The sequence below is a fragment of the Polyodon spathula genome, chromosome 6 (assembly GCF_017654505.1).
Source record: "Polyodon spathula isolate WHYD16114869_AA chromosome 6, ASM1765450v1, whole genome shotgun sequence".
Taxonomy (NCBI): domain Eukaryota; kingdom Metazoa; phylum Chordata; class Actinopteri; order Acipenseriformes; family Polyodontidae; genus Polyodon; species Polyodon spathula.
In genome coordinates this window covers 8,010,901-8,034,575 of record NC_054539.1, presented here as the reverse complement: position 1 = coordinate 8,034,575, position 23,675 = coordinate 8,010,901, and the positions used below count along the sequence as shown (strand labels likewise).

Below are 23,675 nucleotides of genomic sequence, written 5' to 3'. Positions count from 1 at the left end.
AAGCAGTATATAACACTAATGCTCTGTGTGATAGCAGACTGGAAATGAAGCAGCTTATAACTGTAATGCTCTGTGTGATAGCAGACGGCCGCAAACTACCTCCATATGTGTAACTGATGTGTCTTTGTAAATGCAGATTTATTTGATTGTTTTATTTTTTCCTCAAATTGAAGATGAGAAATTTGGGCTGTGTCTTAAATGCAAAGGAATGCAGTATGTATTTATAATTATTTACACATGTCATAATTCCACTTGTAATTGACTCCAGGTCTTTTCCTTCTCTTGTCAAATGTTTTACCAGTGGCTCCTGAGGATCCGCAGACAACCATTGAGATGAAGAGGGCCACCTTCTCCTGGGCTGCTCAAGAAGCCAGTGATCCCCCGGAGACCTTCTCAGGGGACTGCCGTGCGAAGCGGAGTCTGCAGCTCTGCAGCCTGAACCTCCTCATCAAGAAGGTACAGTTGCTGTGCATATTTATTAACATGTAATATTTAACATTAGTACCTCAATATCCTAGGCCACCCCCCCACTATGTTGGTAATATTCAAACATATTAGTTTCTTAATATACAGGACGACGCCTCCATTATATGCTAAATATTTAAATATAAACCAGGGCTTTAGTCCTTCATAAATTTCATATTTCTTGTAAAATTAGATTTACAATTCCATTAGTTGATTTCTCAAATGCAGTGCTACCCCGTTATAATGCGATTGCTGGGGTTCAACATTGTTGGCATTTTTGTTCCTGAAATGATTTACAATGCCCACAAGCCAAATTAATATTGTAGTGTACAGTGGAAAATGAAGGAAGGAGACACACACAGTTTGCAGGTACTCGAATCTGTGGTTTATTGGGACGATTATTCCCTGGGCCACACCAAAAACAACAAACAGTCTTGCTCTCTCACAGCAGCACATTCCCACAGTGCATTCCCAATTCATGTGGCCGCCTCCCCGGATATCACCCACCATTCCCGGCTGAGACAAACTTACCGCTTCCCTGCTAACACACACACACAACAGGGTCCATAGACCAGTCCTGCAACAGTATAAATCCCAGGTCATTATAATATATACAGTATAATCGATACTGCTATTCCACCAGTTTAAAGTTTACACCACTTATTTAAATTGTGTGTTTTTTATAATAAATGTAAACCCTAAATAAATGACACCGAATCCAAGGATGTTTATACACACTTGTATTGTCTCATACTTGTTTTGTAACTTTAACGGACAGTTTGTTTTTACTTTTAGAAAACCAAAAGAAATACAGTGCAAGCACAGGAGCTTTATAAGTACGTCCCAGTTTCAACTTAAATGCGTTTCAATTTGGTAATGTCACTCTGTTGTAGGTTTTTCTTTTTTTTTTTTTTTTGAGTTTCTATTACAATTTATTATAGTATAATTCACGATAACATAACCAGGATCGCTTAAAGGATGTGGAACGTTCACTCAGCGTTTGCGAGTTAAATTGCATTATGGGGGAAAATGGGAGCCACGGCCTTACCATGTTATAAGCGATTCTGCACTTTAACAGGTTGCGTTATAATGGACTAGCACTGTATATCAAAAGGACTATGAACAAAATAGAAAAGAAATGAGGCTAAGTTATAAAAATATGCGTTCCAGTTTCAATATCAAGAGAGGTTAACTAGTCAAATAACTAAGTCAATATACTAACATTAAAAGTTCAAAGTATCTATATATATATATATATATATATATATATATATATATATATATATATATATATATATATATATATATATATATATCACACAACACAATAAGTCCATAGAGTCAAAATGAAAAATAAAATCTACAGATTGTTCTAAATTACAAATATAAAACAGAAAATAATTGACTGCATAAGTATTCTCCCTCTTTCCTATGACACACCTAAATAAGCTCTGGTGCAACCATTTGTCTTTAGAAGTCACATACTTAGCTGAGTGGAGTCCAGCTGTGTGCAATTAAGGTGTTTCACATGATTTTGGGTTAAATACACCTGTCTCTGGGAGGTCCCACAGTTGGTCAGTACATTTCCTAACAAAAACTACAAAACAAATCCGGAATAAGGTTCTTCAAAAGCATCAATCAGGGGTAGGATATAAGAACATTTCCAAGACATTGAATATCCCCAGGAGCACAGTAAAGCCCATTATTAAGAAATGGAGAGAATATGGCACAACTGAATCTGTCTAGAACAGGCCGTCCTCAAAAACTGAGTATCTGGCCAAGAAGGGCACTAGTCAGGGAGGCCACCAAGAGGCTTATGTCAACTCTGAAGGAGTTACAGTCTTCTATGGCTGAGCTGGGAGACATTGTGCATATGGCAACAGTAGCCCGGGTGCTTCACAAAACTGGCCTTTATGGGAGAGTGGCAAAAAGAAAGCCATTGTTGAAAAAAAACTTGCATCAAGTCTCAGCTAGAGTTTGCCAGGAGGCATGTGGGAGACTCTGAGACCAAGTGGAAGAAGATTCTATGGTCTGATGAGACCAAAATAGAGCTTTTTGGCCTCAACGCTAAGTGCTATGGATGGCGCAAGCTTCTCTGCATCAGGGCCTGGAAAGCTTGTGATGATAGAGGGCAAAATGGATGCAGCAAAGTACAGAGAAATCCTGGAGGAAAACCTGCTGAAGTCTGCAAGAGACCTGGCACCTGGGAGCAGATGCATCTTCCAGCAGGACAATGACACCAAACACACAGCCAAAGCCACACTGGAGTGGCTTAAAAACAAACAGGTCAATGTCCTGGAGTGGCTCAGTCAAAGCCCAGACCTCAATCCAATTGAGAATACGTGGAAAGAATTGAAAGGTCCCCATCCAACTTGACGGAGCTTGAGCAATTTTGCAAAGAAGAATGGGCAAAAATTGCAGTGTCCAGATGTGCAAAGCTGGTAGAGACTTATCCAAATAGACTCATGGCTGTAATTGCTGCCAAAGGTGCATCTACCAAATATTGACTCAAGGGGGTGAATACTTATGCAATCAATTATTTTCTGTTTTGTATTTGTAATGTATTTTAGAACAATTTGTAGATTGCATTTTTCAGTTTGACATTATGGACTTTTTTTGTGTTGATAAGTGGCAAAAACTCCTAATTAAATCCATGTTGATTCCATGTTGTAACACAATAAAATGTGGAAAAGTCCAAGGGGGGTGAATACTTTTGAGAGCCACTGTGTATGTGTGTATGTATAATACACTGCTGTGCAAAAGTATTAGACGTTTTGCACATTTTGCACATTTTGGGGGTGGTGGTGGTTATGCAACCATCTAGTTAGGGCTTCTGATTTTCAGTTTTAACCGACATAACACCCCTGATACAAAATAAATGAAATCGGCGGATAGCCAATAAACACCGCAGAACACATGAAAACTGTGGAAATGTTAAATCAATTCACGTTGACTTTACCCTTTTTCTATTAAAAATGAAACCTACTACAAAAATAATAATGCATGCAATTCCCAGTGCCATTTAGCCATTCTGCTATTCTGAGATTGTATCCGCCAGTGTCCTACGAGATAAACTCACACTCTCAAGCCATTTAATAAGGCGGCAGTCGCAACTGTGCCCTCCTTTACAAACTGTCCTTCTATATGAGGTTTAAGTTTGTTTGTAATGAGTTCAATTACAGCATAGCTTGCTTGCACAACACTGTCCAGCTGTTTTCTTGGTTTTGTAAAAATGGCTTTTAAAATGTTTAGATTTTATTCGCGCACAGTAGCCCTTGAAATTCTTCATCTTTGTTGTGCTTTGTGTTGTAGTGGCTTGCATTTAACTTCCACAAAAAAAGAATAATTTGTCAGTTTTTCATTAAAACACATCTTTTTTCTTTTGTTTGTAGTAGGCATTTCCCCCCCACCCCATAATGTATAAATGGAGCACAGAAAAAGTTGCTTTCTTACAGTTCTTGAAGCTACCCACGATACAACGGTAACTTACAACAGAGTGGCACAGGCATGTGGAATGTGGTGCACGTGGCCCGTGAAAGGAAATGGCACTACCTAGCAACCCCACAACTGCCATCTTTAAATTTCTAAACCTATTTGCCAAATATCTAACCAAACCCCCCACTGCTCACACCCCTGAATGAGCAACACTGGATGGAATGCACGCGATATGGAAGTGCTATAAATAACATTTTAAAAAGTGCTATTCTCATATTTACTCATTTTTGCTGCAGGCTGTAGGTTCCCCACTCAGTCTTTATAGGGAAAAACAATGGTATATTGGTCTTTTGGACAAACATTCTAAATTAACAGATACAAATCTGCATTGTTTATATAGATCAGATTGTCAGGGCAGCACAGCAGGTAATCTGAAAGGAACGGGGAATACAAACTAAATTAACATGACAGCATCTCAAGTCTCATAGTTTAAGATTTTGTCAAATTATACGTACGTCTTTTTATTTATGTGTGTGTGTGTGTGTGTGTATATATATACACACACACACTCTAAACACACTCTTAAACTCGGGAGACATTTAAGGAGGACACAGAGACATTTTGGACTCCTGTAAGTGGATCGTTCGTGAACTGGGTTTTCAACGTATCCAGATGATTTTTAAACATTCAAGAGAATCACTCATTCACTTTGAAATTTTAACAAATCAGAGTAGTGTTAGTACCCTTTCAGTTTATTAAATGCTTAATAATAGATCCAGTAGTTCACAGACTTCTTCGAATCCCAGCTGACGGGCAATCTGGGCATCCCAGTGCCTTCACAGGTATAACAGCGTTAACACTTCAGTACATTTATAGTTATAACATGTCTAGCCCTTAGGCAATGTGTGCAAAGAGCTAAAAATGACCACCGCTAAATCCTAAAGCATCCAATATATCACTCTCTAAAGCTAAAATATAAATCCTATACCTTATAGCAATGCATCATGATGCATGCATACATGAGATATGAATCCAAAAATCATTCTTACCTTCAAAAATATATATGGAAGTGTAGAGTATAATGTAAAAACAGGAACTGTCTTCAAAGGCAAAAGACTTCTGAATACCCAAACAGCAATCAGAGATTAGAAAATTAGAGATCTTCAGAGCGTGGACCACACAACTTGTAGTTAGCAAATCTAGCGATATTTAACTAGGATTTTACCTAGTTTTTGCTTTGCTTCTTACTTCAGAAGTCTAAATTAAATCTTAAACATTGCCTTGACAGCTCCTGTCCTTCAAGTGAACAATATTTTCAGAAACGCCCGGTAACTCCTTCTATAAGGTTAATTGGCCATCATCCCATAGTCCACCTCCCACATTTTTTGGTATCAGGGAGTTTCTGAATACAACACAGGTGAATACATTACAAGCATATAAAAAATACAAGTGTGTGTGTGTGTGTGTCTATATATATATATATATATATATATATATATATAATATATATATATATATATATTATAATAGGTTGGCTTTATTTTCATGTATAGGTGTGGTTTAAAAATGAACTAAGTCATATTGGATAAAGGCTGCCGGAAAGTTCATAGCAAACTTCTAATATATTTTCGATAATGGATCATGCAAAAATATGACATGGCATATAATAAAGCTTTTGACAAGTCCCGCACAAAAGATTAATTCAAACTGAACGCAGTTGGGATTCAGTCACTTTGGGCTGTTAACATATAAAAACCTCAGAATTAAATATAATACATTAATGATTTAGATTTTTTTTAAATTTGCAGACGACACAAAAAAGAGGAGTATCAAACACTGTTGCAGCAGCAAAGGTCATTCAAAATGATCTAGACAAAACATCAGTTATAATAGGTTGGCTTTATTTTCATGTATAGGTGTGGTTTAAAAATGAACTAAGTCATATTGGATAAAGGCTGCCGGAAAGTTCATATCTAAACTTCAGAACTGGCAGTCTGCAATTATATAGATCCAATTATTTGCACGCAGGAAATAAAAATAAATCATATGGGAGATATTGAAATTGGAGAAGGAATCTATGAAAAGTTGACTCATAGTCTTCATCTAGAAAATGTGGGGAAGCTATACAAAAGGCTAACAAGATACTCGGATACATTGTTGAATTTAAATAAGTAATGTTAAAACTGTACAATTGAAGACCTCATCTTGAATATTGTGTGCAGTTCTGGTCACCTCGCTATAAAAAAGATATTGCTGCTCTAGAAAGAGTGCAAAGAAGAGCGACCAGAATTATTCCGGGTTTAAAAGGCATGTCATATGCAGACAGGCTAAAAGAATTGAATCTGTTCAGTCTTGAACAAAGAAGACTACGTGGCGACCTAATTCAAGCATTCAAAATTCTAAAAGGTATTGACAGTGTCGACGCAAGGGACTTTTTCAGCCTGAAAAAAGAAACAAGGACCAGGGGTCACAAATGGAGTTTAGAAAAAGGGGCATTCAGAACAGAAAATAGGAGACACTTTTTTACACAGAGAATTGTGAGGGTCTGGAATCAACTCCCCAGTAATGTTGTTGAAGCTGACACCCTGGGATCCTTCAAGAAGCTGCTTGATGAGATTTTGGGATCAATAAGCTACTAACAACCAAACGAGCAAGATGGGCCGAATGGCCTCCTCTCGTTTGTAAACTTTATGTTCTTATGTTTATGTTCTGCAATAGGAAACTATTTTCTCTTAAATCTAGGCTATCAAGAACATAGTCAAAATATAACAGTCCCGTATTATCTATTGAATGCTTTAAACTAAACGTGACCTCCCTCTTTGTTTTTACAAAAGTTTGTTCAGGCAAGTTTCAGACCACCTGCTTTCCTGCCAAGGTCAGTTTTTATTAATAGGAAACTCTACTGTAAGCATTTTCCCAAATCTATTGCATTCTTACTAGATTTAAACATGGTTTTACAGAATTGCCCCCCCCTCACTTGTTTTACTAAGTCTTCATTAATTTCTATAATTTAATGAAGCCGTAGACAGTTCACCATGACTCCCTTTCCTGTACCAGAAGCTAGTTCTAAAAAGATCAATCATCATAGAAACCTTGGATTTGAAACTGCTGACCAGTACAGCTAGCTTCAGTTGTCAAGAGTGAGTGTCTCCATTCTCCTATACATGGTTCTGCTTCGCTTCAGACAAAGACAGGGTTACCAACTTCATTACATTTTCTTTGGTAGACCTACGATATGTCTGACACAGGCTGGTACCATTATGTTTTGAATGAGTTTTTACTTCATTAATTTCTGCACTGTATTCTTTTGGTTTCAAACTCTTACAGTTCTTCTGTTATAATAAAACATTTACACTTGTATTCTGTTTGAATTATTCTAGAATACATGTGTTTAGCTTAAAGACTACTTTCAGATCAAGTTTACTTCTTTAAATAAGAGACTTGACTGTGAACATTTGAGTTAATTAAATGAGATTCTCGTTTCTGCCTTTCTCCTCAAGGTTATAAACCTTGGCACTGGTAGCTCAGACAAGGACAGGCTTAACTCATTTCACAGGTGTTTTTTGGTCAGCGTGACCCCAATCCAGCTGCCTTTTACTCAGACTTAGAAAGATCCAATAATATTTTTTTACTGTTAGAATAAAAAGGAATATAGAATCCTCTGACATAACTGTAGGTTAATACAGAGTATATTGCAACTTTTTTGCAGTGTGTTTTAACAATTTGTTTAGTATTTCTGCTGGCTTTATAGTCTTATAAACACAGCAGAGTTATTACAACTGCAGTTTCACAAATGTTCAACTTGTATCCCAAAGATCAGCCTGCTTCCAGTAGTGGTGGCAGTCTTGGGTCAGTTTCCGCTCTTAGTGAGTCTTTCAAAGCCACCACAGGTGTGGGTGACAGTCTTTAAAAGCCTGATACCTGCAAAAAACTTCAGTCTTGTTAGCTGGGCTCCCATCTCTACATTCGCTGTCTCTGTCTCGCTATTTCTATCAAAGAGCCATGTATCTCTGCCGCATACACCTTTCACTCAAAAAAGGTGCTCGCACCTTATACAAGACGGTTTTAGGGTCACTCGTGACAATTTGAAATGTAATTTTTTCAAGTACATTTAATTACAGATATAAATTTCTCCCATGCAGTGTGTCTCCTCAGGGTAAAAAATCTTCTGTGAAGAGGCACTTCCCGTACACTGTTACTTTCAGTCTATGTCATGCATACTCTTGTACTGTTATGCAAACATATTTTTAATTCATTTTAAAGTGGGGGATCTTTTTCTTGCTTTTGAAGTGTTGTGTTTCTTTTGTCCGCCAGGGGGCGCTGGTGGCTGTTGTTGGCAAGGTGGGTTGTGGGAAGAGCTCCCTGCTTGCAGCCATTACAGGAGAACTCAACAGGTAAGTCTGTGTAAAAGCTGTGTATTCTTGTAAGGGCTAATATCAAGTAAATTAGAAAATCTATCTGAGACAGAGACAGATTCCCCTTCCCTAATTTACCAGAGAAGAACCCTATATATTATTTTATATCTTGAATCTGTTTGATATGTAGTCCAGAGTTGTAGCTTGACAAATCACCTAACAGGTTACACCCCAGCATCTTCAGTTTACACCAGACTTGGTTTTTGTGTTGTTTCAAGCAAACAAGCTCAAGTTGACATTTTAGGAGTGGTCAGGTAAAGGGGTCAAAAGTGGGAGAGGTCAAAATGTGGTTGATGGATGCGAACCTTTTACTCAAACAATTTGTTCTACAGACTTGTCGGGGGTGTCATTGTTTTGGAAATTGCACATCTTAACAATGTTTTTTAACTTTGGCCTTTGGGTGAATAAAAATCTCAAATGACCAAGAAAAGGTCAAGGTCTCGGCTTCGTCTTTGCAAAACTTCAGGAAAGTAATATTGTAATATTTCTGGTTTGCTTTGAAAAAATCTAAACCTAACCTGCCCACCTCCTTATTTCTAAGAAACCTGAATAATCTTCAGATAACAAACATTTAATTTGAATCATATGACATGAGTAAATGAATAACACATCATCAGTGAAGGAAAAAAGTTAAACTTTCAAACCGTTTTTGCATTTGCGGTGCGATTTCCAATAAACTGACACCTCTCTCGTCTGTAGCACAAACTGTTTCTGAGTAAAAGGTTGGTTAAAGTTAAAGGGGGGGGGGGGGGATTTCAGATTTCAACCCCTCTAACTTTTGACCCCTTTACCTGATTTGTCTAAAAATGTACATTTGAGCTTGTTTCCATGAAACAACCCCAAGAACCAAGTCTGATGTAAATTGGAGATGATAGGGTGTAACCTGTTGGGTGATTTGTCACAGAATAACCCATTAGGCTGATTTATGGTTTGTCTGGGCCAGTGAAACCTTAGGTTAATGTCTTTTCTGGTGCAGTAAAAAATAAACTGGTAAAAAAAAAAAAAAAAAAAAAAAAAACAGTAAAGCAAATTAGACTCCCCTCCCCTGCTGATTCTCCCATTCCTGTTGCTGTAGGTGTGAGGGGGTAGTGTATGTGCAGGGGCGAGACCAGGGATTCGGCCTGGCCATGCAGGAGCCCTGGATCCAGCATGCCACTGTCCAGGAAAACATCCTCTTCGGCAAGCACTACAACGCCCGCTTCTACCAGGCTGTCATTGAGGCCTGTGCACTCACTGATGACCTGAAAGTGAGAACTCATAACTTGTATAAATAAACCGACTTAGATAGCGCAAGCAGTGGTCATGTTTATCTCCCAGTGCACATGTCTATGTTCAATAGCCCCTTGTTTAAGACTTCCTATAAAGGTTCATTCCACCAATTGTAGATTACTGTCAACAGAGAGCTGAATTGAGACCATTTGCCTTGTATTATTGGTGAGCAAAGCAAGATTCAAACCCAGATTCTCCAGAGGTGAAAGGCTTGTGCATTGTACAATGTGTTTAATTCTTATTCGTCCATAACTTTATACAATAAAGCCTCTATAGTAGCAATTTAGAAAAAATGTTTTTGACAATAAGCTGTTTTTCATGCTCCTGACATCACTTCTTTGTTTAGATGTTACCATCAGGGGACCAGACTGAAGTTGGTGAAAATGGAGTGACTCTCAGTGGGGGACAGAAGGCTCGGCTGGCTCTGGCCAGAGCTGTTTATATGGTAGTGTATCTGAATCCCAGACATTGGGACTGAGTGAGAACATGCATTCAGCCAGAATGGTCAACTATTGAAGCACATCACATTTAGTACATGCCTTGATGCTTCAACCCTCTATTCTTCCTTGGGTCGGGAATTCAAGTTGAGGAAGGGAAGAGTACTGTAGTGTTCCTGGAGTAAGGATGAAGGTGGAATATGCTATATCGTGCACTCCTTAACAGTGCACCTGTGGAATTCAGCGAAGGCATTGACAGGTAGCCTCTTGCAGTCATGTCTCATCTAGCACCTATCAATAATGAATATTTCCTAGTACCAGGACTCAATGCCAGTGGTAATAAACCTGTGCTGCTAGGAATGGTTGAAAGTTCAGCGGGAAATCGCATGAAGAAAGATGTGACCATATGTGTGTAAATCCAGCTTTTACAAATCATGCTGAAAGTCAATTGTGGGTGTTCACAGTACTTGGCAGTCATCAACAGATACTGGATGCCAACTATTGGAATTTGCTAGAGCCGCATGTGAAAAGTTTACTGAAGGTCTTCCTCCAGGAAAAGGACATCTACCTTCTTGATGATCCACTGGCTGCTGTTGATGCCGATGTAGCCAATCACCTCCTGGAGAAGTGCATTCTGGGAATCCTCAAGCACAAGACCACAATCCTTTGTACCCACCGCATTGAGTTCCTGGAAAAGGCAGATGTCGTTGTTCTAATGGATGATGGGAAAATTGTCAAAACAGGTACCTTAAGAACGTTATAAGTTTTCAAAACACAGTAGATACATTACACTCTATATTTCTTTTAAGATACGTTCTTAAGATATCCGAATCGAGATTCAACATCTAATTTCTAGGGGTGTGCCAAAAATTTGTTACATGACCAATCAGTTGCATTTGCTAGTTTTGCAGCATATTTTCTACTGTTTCCATCTTTTTTTTTTTTTTTTTTTACTTTGCAGGTACCCCTGCCGAAATTCTCCCTCTGGTTGAAGCCGTTCCCAAAGCCAGGAAGAATAATGAGAACAAAAAGGAAAAAGGTACCATACGTGTGTCCAGTTGTCAAAGACAGCTTCTGGTTGGGCGCTAGGCACATTACTTTGTGCGTTTCTTTAAATAAACTTGTTTCTTGTAAGTTCCATTTACCATTTTGTAGTTTCATATAAAATAACTGAAAGCTTGTAGGATATTTCATATTTAGGCTCTGTATGAGTGCTCTCCAAGCAGCCTAAAGCAGTGGTTTTCAACTTGTGGTGCAGTACCAGTAGTGGCTTGCAACTGGTACGCACTGGCATTGTTCTTTATGACGATATGGTTCTTCAACCACAACACTCCCTCAATCGCACCATTGTAATGTATCAATCTGTTTGTATCACAGATAAATGAAAAATTATCATGAGAGGCATTTGTTGTGAACTTTCAAAGTTACTGACGGGGAACCAAAGCAGCCAGTCTGTGTTGTTGAGTGCGGTGAAATAATTTAGATGATGCCATTACATTTTCAGCGAGAAAACCGGTTGTAATGGGGTAGGTGTCAGTTTTACAACAGCCGTTTAAGATTGCACTTAGTTACTGGTACACCTGGCGGTCCCTACTGGAAACACTAGTACTTGAGATGAAAAGCTTCAAAACCACTGGCCTAAAGGATAGCCAGTAAATATGTCTGTCCCTGGCTATTGGTATATAAATATCCTCCAAGCACCATTTCTTTTCAAACCAAAACTGGCAGCTCAGTGGTGTAGTACAGTGGTCCTCAAAGTGGTGCCTACAGGCAAAGCCGTGCCCGCGAAGCCAGGCCATCGTGCCTGCGGCAGCTGTTCTTAAATTACGGGTCGTGAACACATTTCTGGCAGGTCGTAGCGTGGGAAAATAAAGCTTTAAATACATTTTCCAACAAAATCTTCATAAGAGTCTGTTGACAGCGCTGCTCGCTTATGCTGTGCTTGTAAGTACTCGACATTTTTTCTTTTTTTCCTGAAGGTCCACTGCGATACGATCAACCAATTGAATATCTGCATTTTCTCTGCGGTAGCCCAGCCATAAGTTAGCTGAGTGGGACATAAACTGAGTCTGTTTTAGCTTCAGGTACTGACAGTAAGTTTAACCAATAGGAGAGTCAAATATCTTGCCCAACAGTTTTACGCAGCTGTCCAATCATAAGCAAGCAGAGGGTGTACACAGTATTCTGCATGAAAAGTGACAGATCTGACATCTGTCCAATCATTTGTGAGCAGAGGCAGGGTGCTAATGTGCCAGGTAAGCACTGAATTTCGTCGGCTGTTATTGAGAAAAATAATACATTTCAGTATGTAGAATTTAATTTTCACTCGCTATATTTTTTAATTTCACCAGAGAACTAAAACACCGTAGTAGATTTAGTTATGAATCCACTTTCTCTGAATAATTGTACTGGAGATGACGATGTTTAAAACAGAGTAGTGTTGACAAATTTGCCAAATTGAAACAAAGCGAAACGCTATCTGTACTTTTATTTTAGTTTGTTCATGGTTATCTGTGTAAACAAAAAATATTTGACTTTGTATTTTATATAAATTATTTAAAAGAATAAGCGCAGCATGCACAATTACTGCCTGAGACTTGGCCTTATCAGAGTGAGCCAAGAATAACTCCCACTAATCTCTCTCTCTCTCTCACGTTATATATATATATATATATATATATATATATATATATATATATATATATATATATATATATATATGCGCTCGTATGACACTGTGTATATATATAGTGCACTTCTGTCAGTTTAAGATAAGAACCTATGCAATAGTCAGCGTGCCCGCAAACAGCCAAGTAAGATCAATTTATGCCCGTGCCCAGATTACTTTGAGGACCACTGGTGTAGTATATAATAGTAGTGGAGTAATAATAGTTTGTTATTTTCATTATAATATAAAATATATAATATATTCAGTACAAATGCAGTAGTGTCTGACTAAGAGAACAACCCTTGGGAAGCAAGCAAAGTGTTCACTAAGAGAGAGTGAATAAATATGTATTACTTGTCAGCATATGAAATGAACTGAGTAAGCAAAAGCAAAACAATAGACAAGTGTATGTTAATAAACTCTAATAATAAAGTAACAGACAAATTAACATTAATAAACTAACTGTCAAACTAAATTAACACCACACTCCTACACACGTTAAAAACTGCAGCAGCAATGTACAAGAAATGCACTTTAACAGAATGGTGATGCAGAACAGGAAGCACAAAACTGTTCAGCGACTTGTCTGATTCAGGTTATTTTCAAGAGCTAGAACAATTTCCAACTTTGTGTAACAAGAGAAACAGCGGCTCATTTTGCAGTTTGTTTACATGCCATTTTGTAGCGATAAGTTGCACTCCTGGAAATCAGAATACAGAACAGTTGGATGATATGAAGGCAGTTCTGGAAATATTTAATAAACCAATCAGTGTGCCTCAAGACACTCTTGCAAAGTCACTTTTGAAAAGACTGAATAAACCATTTTAATTTAAGTTTGATGATGATGATGAGTTATTAGGTTACAAAACAGTACTGTATTCATTGTGAACGAATTGCTATTGGTGCCAAGAAGGTGTTCATTTAAGTGAAGTTCCTGTTCCTTTTTACATTGGGGAAAAATGTGTTTCACCACAAGGGTGTTCCCTTAGGTGAAGTATTCTCGTAGAAGGTGTTCCTATATGTGAAGACTACTGTACTGTACATTACACGTTGTGTTGTTAATTGCATGCAGCCAATGACAAAACCGTAAACACCAGACTGCCTTGCCAGTGGTGGTTGAGTATGGGGAGCAGCATGCCTGTGTCTGGCACTGATCTTGTTCTTGTTCTTGCTCGTTTCTTGTCACCCCAGACAGTGTTCAGAGTGAGCAGGAGCTGGAGCAGCCCCCAGAGCAGACCCCCATAGTGGACAGCCTCATTGAGGAGGAGCAGAAGCAGACGGGCGCCGTGGCGCTGAAGGTCTACAATGCATACTGGCTGGCAGTGGGCAGCTGCCTGGCTTTCTCCATCCTCTTCTCTCTATTACTCATGCAATGTAAGGATTGATTAGAAGGGGCTTGGAGTAGGACAAGCACAGATGTGACATACACCCTCCTCACGTAAAAAAGCTTGTGTAAAAACGTAACATAATTTACAGTCTGACAGATGCCTCCATAGACCCATTGATACTCTCAGTGCTAAAAAATGGCCTAACCAAATTTTGTCAAAATAGTTCCCTAGATACATGCACAACTTGTACTTAAAAATGTCCTTTGGAAGTTTAATCGCAGTTCTATAAGTGTTTCTCTCTTTCTGCACATATATGTATGAAAAAAGTCTGACATACCGACAGTCGGTTGGAAAGAAACAAGATCTTGGAAAAGTCCATCTGTAATTCTAACTTTAAATGTTGTGAACATGGTGTGTCATTGTGATTTAAATGTTAATGTGACTTATAGTGTTGAATGTTTATATTATACAGCCTCCAAGAACATCTCAGAGTGGTGGCTGTCCAACTGGATATCAAGTCTGAAGAAGCAGGACAACACCTCCAAGAGTGACCTCTCTTCTGCTGACCTTTCACCCCGGTTACTGCTTTTCTCTCCCGGAGGTCTATTGTGAGTGATTCTGGAAATTAAACAGAGTGCTTCATTCTGATTAGCATGTCCTTAGCAATTTATAAATGTATTTAGAACCATATTATTTTATATTATTTATTTATTTATTTATTTATTTATTTTTTCGCACAAGGTACCCCGTTACCCTTTCAGAAACAGACACCCTCACACACAACAGCACCTCGGACCTGAAATTCTACCTCACCGTGTATGGCTCCATCGCAGCGGCAAATTCCATCTTCACAGCCGTCCGCGCGTTTCTCTTTGCTTACGGAGCCATCTGTGCTGCAACAGCCATTCACAAAAGACTGTTAGACCGAGTCCTGAAGGTACTATATGATGGCTTTACCTTTACAAACACTGGACCATATTTTCAAAGAGTTTACACCATTCTTTAATTAACTCCTATTTATTTTAGAAAGAACACCTGTTAATAATAACAGTGTTGAAAAATTATTATTTATTGTTTATTTAGCAGACAGCTTTATCCAAGGCAACTTACAAAAACTAGGGTGTGTGAACTATGCATCAGCTGCAGCGTCACTTACAACAATGTCTCACCTGAAAGACGGAGCACAAGGAGGTTTAAGTGACTTGCTCAGTGTGTCAGTGGCTGAGCTGGGATTTGAACCGGGAACCTCTGGGTTACAAGCCCTTTTCTTTAACCACTGGACCACACAGCTTCATAATTTTTGTTGGTTATTGTATAATTACCCCCTCCCCGTTATCATAACACCTGGATGATTTGGAGTTCACGTCCCTTGTGTTTTTGCCGTTGCCAGGCGACTGTGACATTCTTCGACACCACTCCGCTGGGCCGCATCATAAACCGCTTCTCTACGGATGTGTGCAGCGTGGACGACACGTTGCCCTTCGTCCTCAACATCCTGCTGGCCAACCTGTTCGGGCTGCTGGGCATGCTGGTGGTGATGAGCTACGGGCTGCCCTGGATCCTGCTGGTCCTGGTGCCGCTGGGCGTCCTCTACTACTACATCCAGCACTACTACCGGCACACCTCCCGAGAGCTCAAGCGCCTCTACAGCCTCACGCTCTCCCCCATCTACACCCAGTTCTCAGAGACACTGACCGGGCTGAGCACCATCCGGGCAAGCCGGGCCGCACCCAGGTCAGGGGAGCAGAGGGGGGGATTTGAGGTTTTGTAAAATCAATTGCCTTAATTTATAATTCTTATACTTCCTGGGAATAAAACAATACAGCCACATCACTAAAGTTGAAACACTTTTATTTAATCCCAACTGTAGTATACAAAAAGAAAACACAAGCAGTTTATATTATGCCGTTGTATAAATGCATCAGCAGTCTAGTATAGAGGTAAGATAGAGATCAATTATCCTTTCCACTGGGAGAGCAGAGACATGTGGAGGACACTGGAAGCGATGGATCTTCTACCTCTGCTCACTAACCTATTCCAAAGGCACTTCTAATGTACTCTCTCACTACTTCGTAGGACTTAATGACCTAAACTCATTTTTCAGCTTAAAACTTAATTTACAACTTAGTTGATGGTTTCTGTGATTAGCAATCTATTTTCCTGAGATATGGTACAGTGGTTTCCCCTTATTCCTGTAGATCTGGTTGTAGGTTTTGCTATCTCAAGTATATTTTACTGACAGCTAAACTGAGAACAGAACATTTGCAGTAATATCAAACCTTAACTTTTAACCCCTTAAATTCACTTTCCCCCAACTGTTAGTGCTTTAAATGGGAGTAATGTTTCTGATCTATTTTTATGGCGTGTTGGAATTTAGCTGTGGTGTTTATTTAATTGGTTCAGTTAAATAATTAAGGGCTAGATTGGAACAAAGGGGAAGGGTCAAAGTTGTCTACCTCTGATAGGAGCATGCATAAACAGGAACAGTTTTCCCTGGTGGTTTCCCAGGTCCTGTAATGCTGCAGTGTTCTTACCTCGCCCTGAAGGTTTGAGCTGGAGAACGAGAATCGTCTGGAGAGCAACCAGCGGTGTCTGTTCGCCAGCAACTCTGCCATGCAGTGGCTGGACATGAGGCTGCAGATGATTGGAGTTGCCGTGGTTACCGCCATTGCTGCGATCGCGGTTATCCAGCACCAGATGAAATCTGTCGATCCAGGTTAGGAGAGAGCTGAACCACAGAACTTACCTTTTCAGATTTAGAAACGAGATACTGTAACACGGAACACAAGCACATGCAAAGGTCATCTTTTCCGGGATAAAGTCTGAATGCAACTTCAAGGTGCTCCTGTAGATTAAAATCTAAACAAAACATTATTCAGTGATGGAAGTAATGTTCACATTGGATAGCAGTTTTAACCCTACTGATAATAGGCACTTGCAATTATTATACTTTATGACCTGTGGTGGTGATCCAAAAATCAAATTGCCTATCATTGCTCTGCGGTGAATGTTTTTTCACTCCATCATTGCAAAGTGGCCTACCAGTCATTTATATATTATGTTACATTGAGAAATATTCAGGAAGGAAAAAAATAAAAGGTGAAGTCTGTGCTGTATAACTTCAGTGTCTCTCATGTTATTTATGCAATGCCAGATAATCAAGAAACAGTCTGTTTACTGCTAAAACCGGTCACACTCTACGTTGCATATTCAAACCTAGCATTAAACCTGTTCTTCATGAGCTATTTCTCTTCATGACTTCCCTCACTGGTCTGCTTGGTGTTTGTTGACAGGTCTGGTTGGCCTGGCTCTGTCGTACGCCCTGTCAGTCACCACCCTGCTCTCAGGACTCATCTTCAGCTTCACGCAGACCGAGACTCAGCTGGTGAGTGTGGAGCGGACGGAGGAGTACTCCACAGACACCCCCATCGAGCCGCAGGAGGGGCTTATCCAGGTAAAGCACAAAGGGATGGAGCTGCTTGTGATGTGATGTTCTGTGGCCAACCCTGGTCCTGGAGAGCCACATTCCTGCAAGTATCTAGGTATCTGTAAATCGTCAATGGCTAAAGACCTGGTCAGTTTTTTAGTGTGTACCAATTAGGCTCTCCAGAACCAGGGTTGGCCACCCCTGCACTAGAACAAGGACAATAGTAATTACTTTGTCTGATCCCGTACAGAAGTGAGCAAGAGGTGTGTTAGAACATTGACTGTATAACACTGACTATATAACATTGACTGTATAACACTGACTATATAACACTGATTATATAACATTGCCTGTATAACACTGACTATATAACACTGACTATATTTTGTTAGATTCTTTTTCAGCCGCATCCAATCTACAGCTAGAGCTTATGTTATACTAGTCTCGCACTCTGTCTATTGGATTTTAATAAACTACTTCGGGGTCTGGATGGAGGTTCTGAGCCTGTTCTGAGGTTCACGCAGGATGGTGTCAAGCCGTCTGAAAGCAATATATTTCCATGTCTGGTAGACCTATCATATTTCTCCTACAAGGTATCTTCAATTGCGGTCACTACTACAAAGGCCCCTATTAGAATAGCCTATATAAACTTGGGTGAATACTTAAAAGAACGCATACAGCCTAATGATGAAACCCAGCCAACAGAGTAATGCAGCACTGCATGTGATCTAGGTGGCCCCTGAGTGGCCTCAACAGGGGCTGATCGAGTTCCAGGGGGCAGTGCTGGTGTACCGGCCCGGTCTCCCAAATGCCTTGGATGGGGTGGACCTGCTTATCCAGCCTGGGGAGAAGGTGGGGATCGTGGGTCGCACAGGCTCGGGGAAGTCCACCATGTTCCTGGCGCTGTTTCGCATGATGGAGCTGAGCGAAGGGCAGATCCTCATTGATAACATTGCCACCCACATGGTCGGGCTGCAAGAGCTCAGGTGAGGAGGGGGTCTGATTCCTCATCAATATTGTCGCCATCCACGTGGTCAGGCTGCAGAAGCTCAGGTGATCAAATGTCTGTCGCATAGTTTTTTGGAAGAAATTATTAACATTTAATTGCCTGAAAAAATGTATTTCCGATATTTTTCATTATGCTCGTACTTTTCAGTCTTTCCAGCATTTCAAAACAAAACAAAACAAGCATTCTCACTTACCATCTATGTTACTGCTAGTTTCGGTAAGGGAATACATTAATTTTGGTGTTACCAGACAGACAAACACTGGGCAAAGGTTAGCCATGTTCTGGAAATTACAGTACTCCAAACAATCATGTGACTATTGTGGATGCCTCCTTTCTGATCCTGCAGGTCAAAGCTGGCTATCATCCCTCAGGACCCCTTCCTGTTCAGCGGAACGGTCCGGGAGAACCTGGACCCCTGGGGCCGGCACTCTGAGGCTGTGCTGCTGGACGTGCTGGAGCAGTGCCACCTGAGAGAGGTCGTCGCACGCATGGGTGAGTCGACAGACTCCTTCCACCGCACTCTGAATCACACCTGGGCTTAATTACCGTTAGTGTAGCGCATTGTTTGTTTGATATTTTGTTCAATTACAATTAAGCAATAGTAATTGCAATTATAATGCAAATACACTAAAATGAAATCTAAATAGCTGCACCCATTTCAATGTGTATACTCCTGTTTGTTTTAAATAACCAAGCAGTAATCACAGGTACAAATACAGAAATTACTATATTTTTTAAACAAATGGGGTCACTAAAAGTGGTTGAAAATATGAGAATAATTCACTCAATGTGAAACGCAACATGGAACTGCGAATGATTAAGCTTGGAAAAGTGTGTAACTGAACTGCAATTGGTCAATTATGTGGTATATTTACAACTACATGTGTGTGCCAAGGTTAAATTTCCATTGCGTTGCAATGGTCTGCAGCGTCACCGAAGTGAAGCCACATCTAACACATACAGTAAACATTGGTCCGCATAAGGATTGTCCTAGTTTACTTTCTCAGAGTCTGAACTGAGCTGAAAGAAGAACCTTCTTTACCTTCAGATTGCAGTCCTCACCTGAAGAAGAGACGTTTGTGGTCATGAAAGCTGTGAAATCACATCACTAGATCACTTCTGTTATGTTTATGCTGAGGCCCTGTCGGATAGTGTTTCAGTGCGGTTGTTTCCCTGGCATTAGCTGTATCTTCTGCTCTGGTTGTGCTGCTTTGTAACTGGCTTTGCCTCCCCTACAGGTGGGCTGGGAGTAGGAGTCGGGGAGAAAGGGAAGAGCCTGTCTGTGGGGCAGAGGCAGCTGGTGTGCCTGGCCAGAGCACTGCTGACACAAGCCAAGGTACCTGTACTGTGTCATTTTCACCAGCGATACTGCAGCACTGGCCTGCTTGTACTACTCGTATAAAAGGTACCTGCACTGTATCATCCTCACCAGAGATACTGCGGCACTGTATCATCCTCACCAGAGATACTGCGGCACTATATCATCCCCACCAGAGATACTGCGGCAGTGTATCATCCTCACCAGAGATACTGCAGCATGGTATCATCCTCACTAGAGATACTGCGGCACTGTATCATCCTCACCAGAGATACTGCAGCACTGTATCATCCTCACCAGAGATACTGCGGCACTGTATCATCCTCACCAGAGATACTGCAGCACTGTAAAAGTTTACTACAGTATTTTTCATGGTATTTTTGCTGTTTTTGCCATGGTTCATATTTTTAATGACAATCAATCAGAATGGCTTGTATAAAATTTATAAACACTGAATTCAATATAACCACCAATAGAAAAGCAACAATAAGTAAAAAAAAAAAAAAAAAAAGTATACATATAATTAATACAGAAATACAGACCAGTCAATCAATCAGTCAATATGATTTTTATATAGTGCCATTTTGACCACTTTTTTAAAACTTTTAAATTGCATTCCCTGCCTCAAGATGGCTTCACATGTACCAGCATGGACCTCTCAGATATCCCATCATCCTCCTGCTCAGATATGTAACTGAGATGGATTTACCAGTGAGACCGAGAAATTGGAGATATCAAGACCTCTAGTGATGAGCAGATCCAGGGTGTGTTCACAGGTGTGAGTAGGAACGTTGACAGATTGAGAGAGCCCAAGAGAGTCCAGGAGTGTGACAAAGTTGGTCACTAGAGGGGAAGAAGTCAAATCGACATGGATGTTGAAATCACCTAGGAGTAAAATTTTGTTAATTGAAGTGCAGATTAGAGAGAGGAATTGCGAGAACTGCAGTAAAAGCAGAGTTATGTGAGAGGGGAGCTTGATGGAGGATAGCTCAAATGAAGAAAACGCTGGCATAGAGAGAGTTGAGGCGGCAAGCACAGAGTTAGCAATAACAGCAGTGCCCCCACCTCTACCTGTGAGGTGTGGCTTGTCAAAGAGCGAGTAGCCATTTGGGGTGGATAGATGTAGTGAGTTCTTATCATTTACAGAGTGCCAGGTCTCTGCGAGACAGAGAAGATAAAGATTAGCATCAGTTATAAGTTTTTTGAGAAGCAGAGATTTGTTAGTCGGAGAAGGACAATGTGAGACCACATAATCTGATATATTAATTAACGTGTCTTAATGTAAGTTAACATAGATCGCAAAAAGGACTTAAGGTCAAATTCAACATTCATTCCATTAGGAACCATAGTTTTTAAATAATAAATTGGTGTGCGGATCCTTTTTTCTCTTTAATTATACTATGAATTTACCATTGTTTACCATGGTTTTCCATGTTTTTAAATATAAATAGTGATACCTCTGGGCTTTACAATGCTTTACCATGCCTTCACTGTGCTTTGTTACACTTTGCTATGCTTTTACTATGGGAAACTTTTTTATAAGGGCGGTTTTATTGGTCTGCAGTACAATAAGGTGAATTGACTTACAATTGAGTTGTTTTACAGGTCATTTTATAGTTATTTCATTCTCGGTTTCAGATCTGCAGTTTAACTTATTCTTCTGTACATCAATTAACTGGTGGCATTGAGATTGCAGTTGATTTTTAGATGTAATCTTAAAAGTGCATACTGTAGATACTATCAAGGACAAAATAATATTGAGCATTGAAGCTAAAATGACAGTGATTCGTGTCGTCAGAAGTGCATTAAAAATGTGTTGAAAGATGCTTACCTTTCACTTATTGTTTTGTTTTCTTTGTGTAGGTTTTGTGTATTGATGAAGCTACAGCCAGCGTGGACCAGAAAACTGACAAAATCCTCCAGCAAACCATCCGGGAGAAATTCAAAGACAAGACTGTCCTTACAATCGCTCACAGGTAACCTTGTCAAAGACCTGAGCCTCCACAGGCAGGGCAAGTGCTACAGGAGGTGAATATTTCATTTCATCTGCACACAGAAGATCGATGGGGTATTCCTTCTTACCCCTGATGTGCTTCAATGAGTTTTTAGTTCTTATTAGCTTAAGCAACCTTATCAGTGGACCGCTTTTCTTTGCGATGAAAATCTGTTAGTTCACTGTTTTTTTTTAGTAATTGGAGAAATGTACATTTTTACATATCAAAAAGCATAAACAGTTGCTTCCTGGTATTTAACCACCTCCTGTGCTAAAGGGGGGCACAGAAAAATGTGCATTCTCTTCTCTCAACGCATTCTCTCCATCTCCCAATTTCATTTGGTTTTAGGTTGAACACTATCATGGATTCGGACAAGGTGCTGGTGATGCATGCTGGGAAGGTAGTGGAGTTTGACACCCCAAAGGTTCTGTGCCAGAGAGAGGATTCTTTCTTCTACAAGTTGGTCCATAGCAGGGTGGAGTGAGTTCTCAACAGAGGACTGGGACATTCACAAGAACCCACTAACTGAAGAGTGGGCTAGCCAGCCGCAAAGGATCGGTTCAGTGCTGGCAGGCTGTACTCTTCACTGCTGGGTGGTAAGGCTATTATAATTGGATAAAGCAGAGAATGCTCCACATCCAAGGAAGCTGACCCAGCTTGTGAACTCAAGGTCCTTTGGGTTATTTACTCTGTTGTTAATTGGGTTTTAATCCCTTGTAATATTATTTTACAGTCTGATAGCAGAATACTGTCACTCACTCATTTACACTAGATGTTAACCGAGGGCTTTTACACAGATTATTGTAAGATGTAGTTGATGAAGTAAACCGAGCCCTAAGTAACAGATACATGGATCATGTGCAGTGTAATCAAGCCCAAGAATATACCCTCAGTTTGTTGAGATGCATTCGCTAGTCTGTGAAATTGATCTGGGCCGTGTGAGTGAATTCGGTCAGATGAATCTGAACGGGATATTATGAGATACATTAGTCATGATTTTTTTTTTTTCCTTTTTAAAATTCCTTAGTTTTTTAATCTGTACCAATTGAATTAATAATTATATACAGTATAACTGGACTGGTCAATCGTGTTTTCATTGGAATTACTGTGCAAAGCAACATTACTTTTTAAAACTCTAAGTCTGGGTTGACAAGTGCATAAATACACAAAAATAAAAGTGCACAAGGGCAAAATTAAGGGATTTAAACAAAAAAAAAACCAGTACAAAAAACAAACTTTCAAAAATACAAACAACAAAACACCAACCTGCTTCCTCAACTCCCTCCTCCCAAATGAGAAGCAGAGGCCTCCTTTTATGTCAGGTGGCTGGGTGCTGATTGATCGTTAATTAACCTAATCAACTAATCAACCCCAGCCACCTGAACATAATAAACCCAGGCAGGTAGCAGAAATTAACCCCATCCCTGCCAATTTAAAAAGGGCAGAGCTTTGCTCTGCCACAGTTATTTTAACAGATTTTTAGCAGATCAGTAAATTCAGGTACTGCATAGTTCTGTTCTTTCTGTCTGCCGGTGTTTCATTTTATCTTTGCTGCAGCTGAGACCTGAAGTAGAGAGCTAACAATGTATTCTGTGTCTTCAGGGATGGAAATAATACTCCTATTGCATAGCCGTTACACCCATTCCAGGGTTTACTACCATCTGGATTAGCCACAGTATATAGGTAACAAGCTCAGGTGTGTCTTATTAAACTCATAATAAAATCAGGAATTGATTCAACTGCTATGCAGTGGGAGTCTTATTCCTATTCCTGGTCTGACAGTTATTGTTGGAGCATGTCTATGATAATGCCGGTGCTCGTTTCATCCATATGCAATAGCCATCTGTTTTCATAATGCTTGCATTATTTTGTGTAAATGAAGCTGATGTGGGGAATTATACCGATTTAGT

The 23,675-nt window shown here is 39.9% G+C and overlaps 1 protein-coding gene across 7 annotated transcripts in view; it reads left to right on the top strand.

Annotated features, from left to right (window-relative positions):
• The window catches only part of abcc10 (ATP-binding cassette, sub-family C (CFTR/MRP), member 10), a 30,264-nt gene extending 7,273 nt beyond the window's left edge, over positions 1–22,991 (top strand). For all 7 annotated transcript variants that reach the window (XM_041251938.1, XM_041251940.1, XM_041251939.1 and 4 more), the window contains 17 exons: positions 302–456; positions 8,215–8,294; positions 9,391–9,562; positions 9,931–10,029; positions 10,575–10,764; positions 10,983–11,060; positions 13,881–14,063; positions 14,490–14,625; positions 14,759–14,954; positions 15,408–15,751; positions 16,564–16,733; positions 17,311–17,471; positions 18,177–18,430; positions 18,800–18,945; positions 19,692–19,789; positions 21,635–21,747; positions 22,114–22,991. In XM_041251938.1, the coding sequence (XP_041107872.1) occupies positions 302–456; positions 8,215–8,294; positions 9,391–9,562; positions 9,931–10,029; positions 10,575–10,764; positions 10,983–11,060; positions 13,881–14,063; positions 14,490–14,625; positions 14,759–14,954; positions 15,408–15,751; positions 16,564–16,733; positions 17,311–17,471; positions 18,177–18,430; positions 18,800–18,945; positions 19,692–19,789; positions 21,635–21,747; positions 22,114–22,249 (2,711 nt within the window). In that variant the 3' untranslated portion in view covers positions 22,250–22,991. The remainder of the gene's footprint in view (positions 1–301; positions 457–8,214; positions 8,295–9,390; positions 9,563–9,930; positions 10,030–10,574; positions 10,765–10,982; positions 11,061–13,880; positions 14,064–14,489; positions 14,626–14,758; positions 14,955–15,407; positions 15,752–16,563; positions 16,734–17,310; positions 17,472–18,176; positions 18,431–18,799; positions 18,946–19,691; positions 19,790–21,634; positions 21,748–22,113) is intronic.
• The last annotated feature ends 684 nt before the right edge of the window (positions 22,992–23,675 follow it).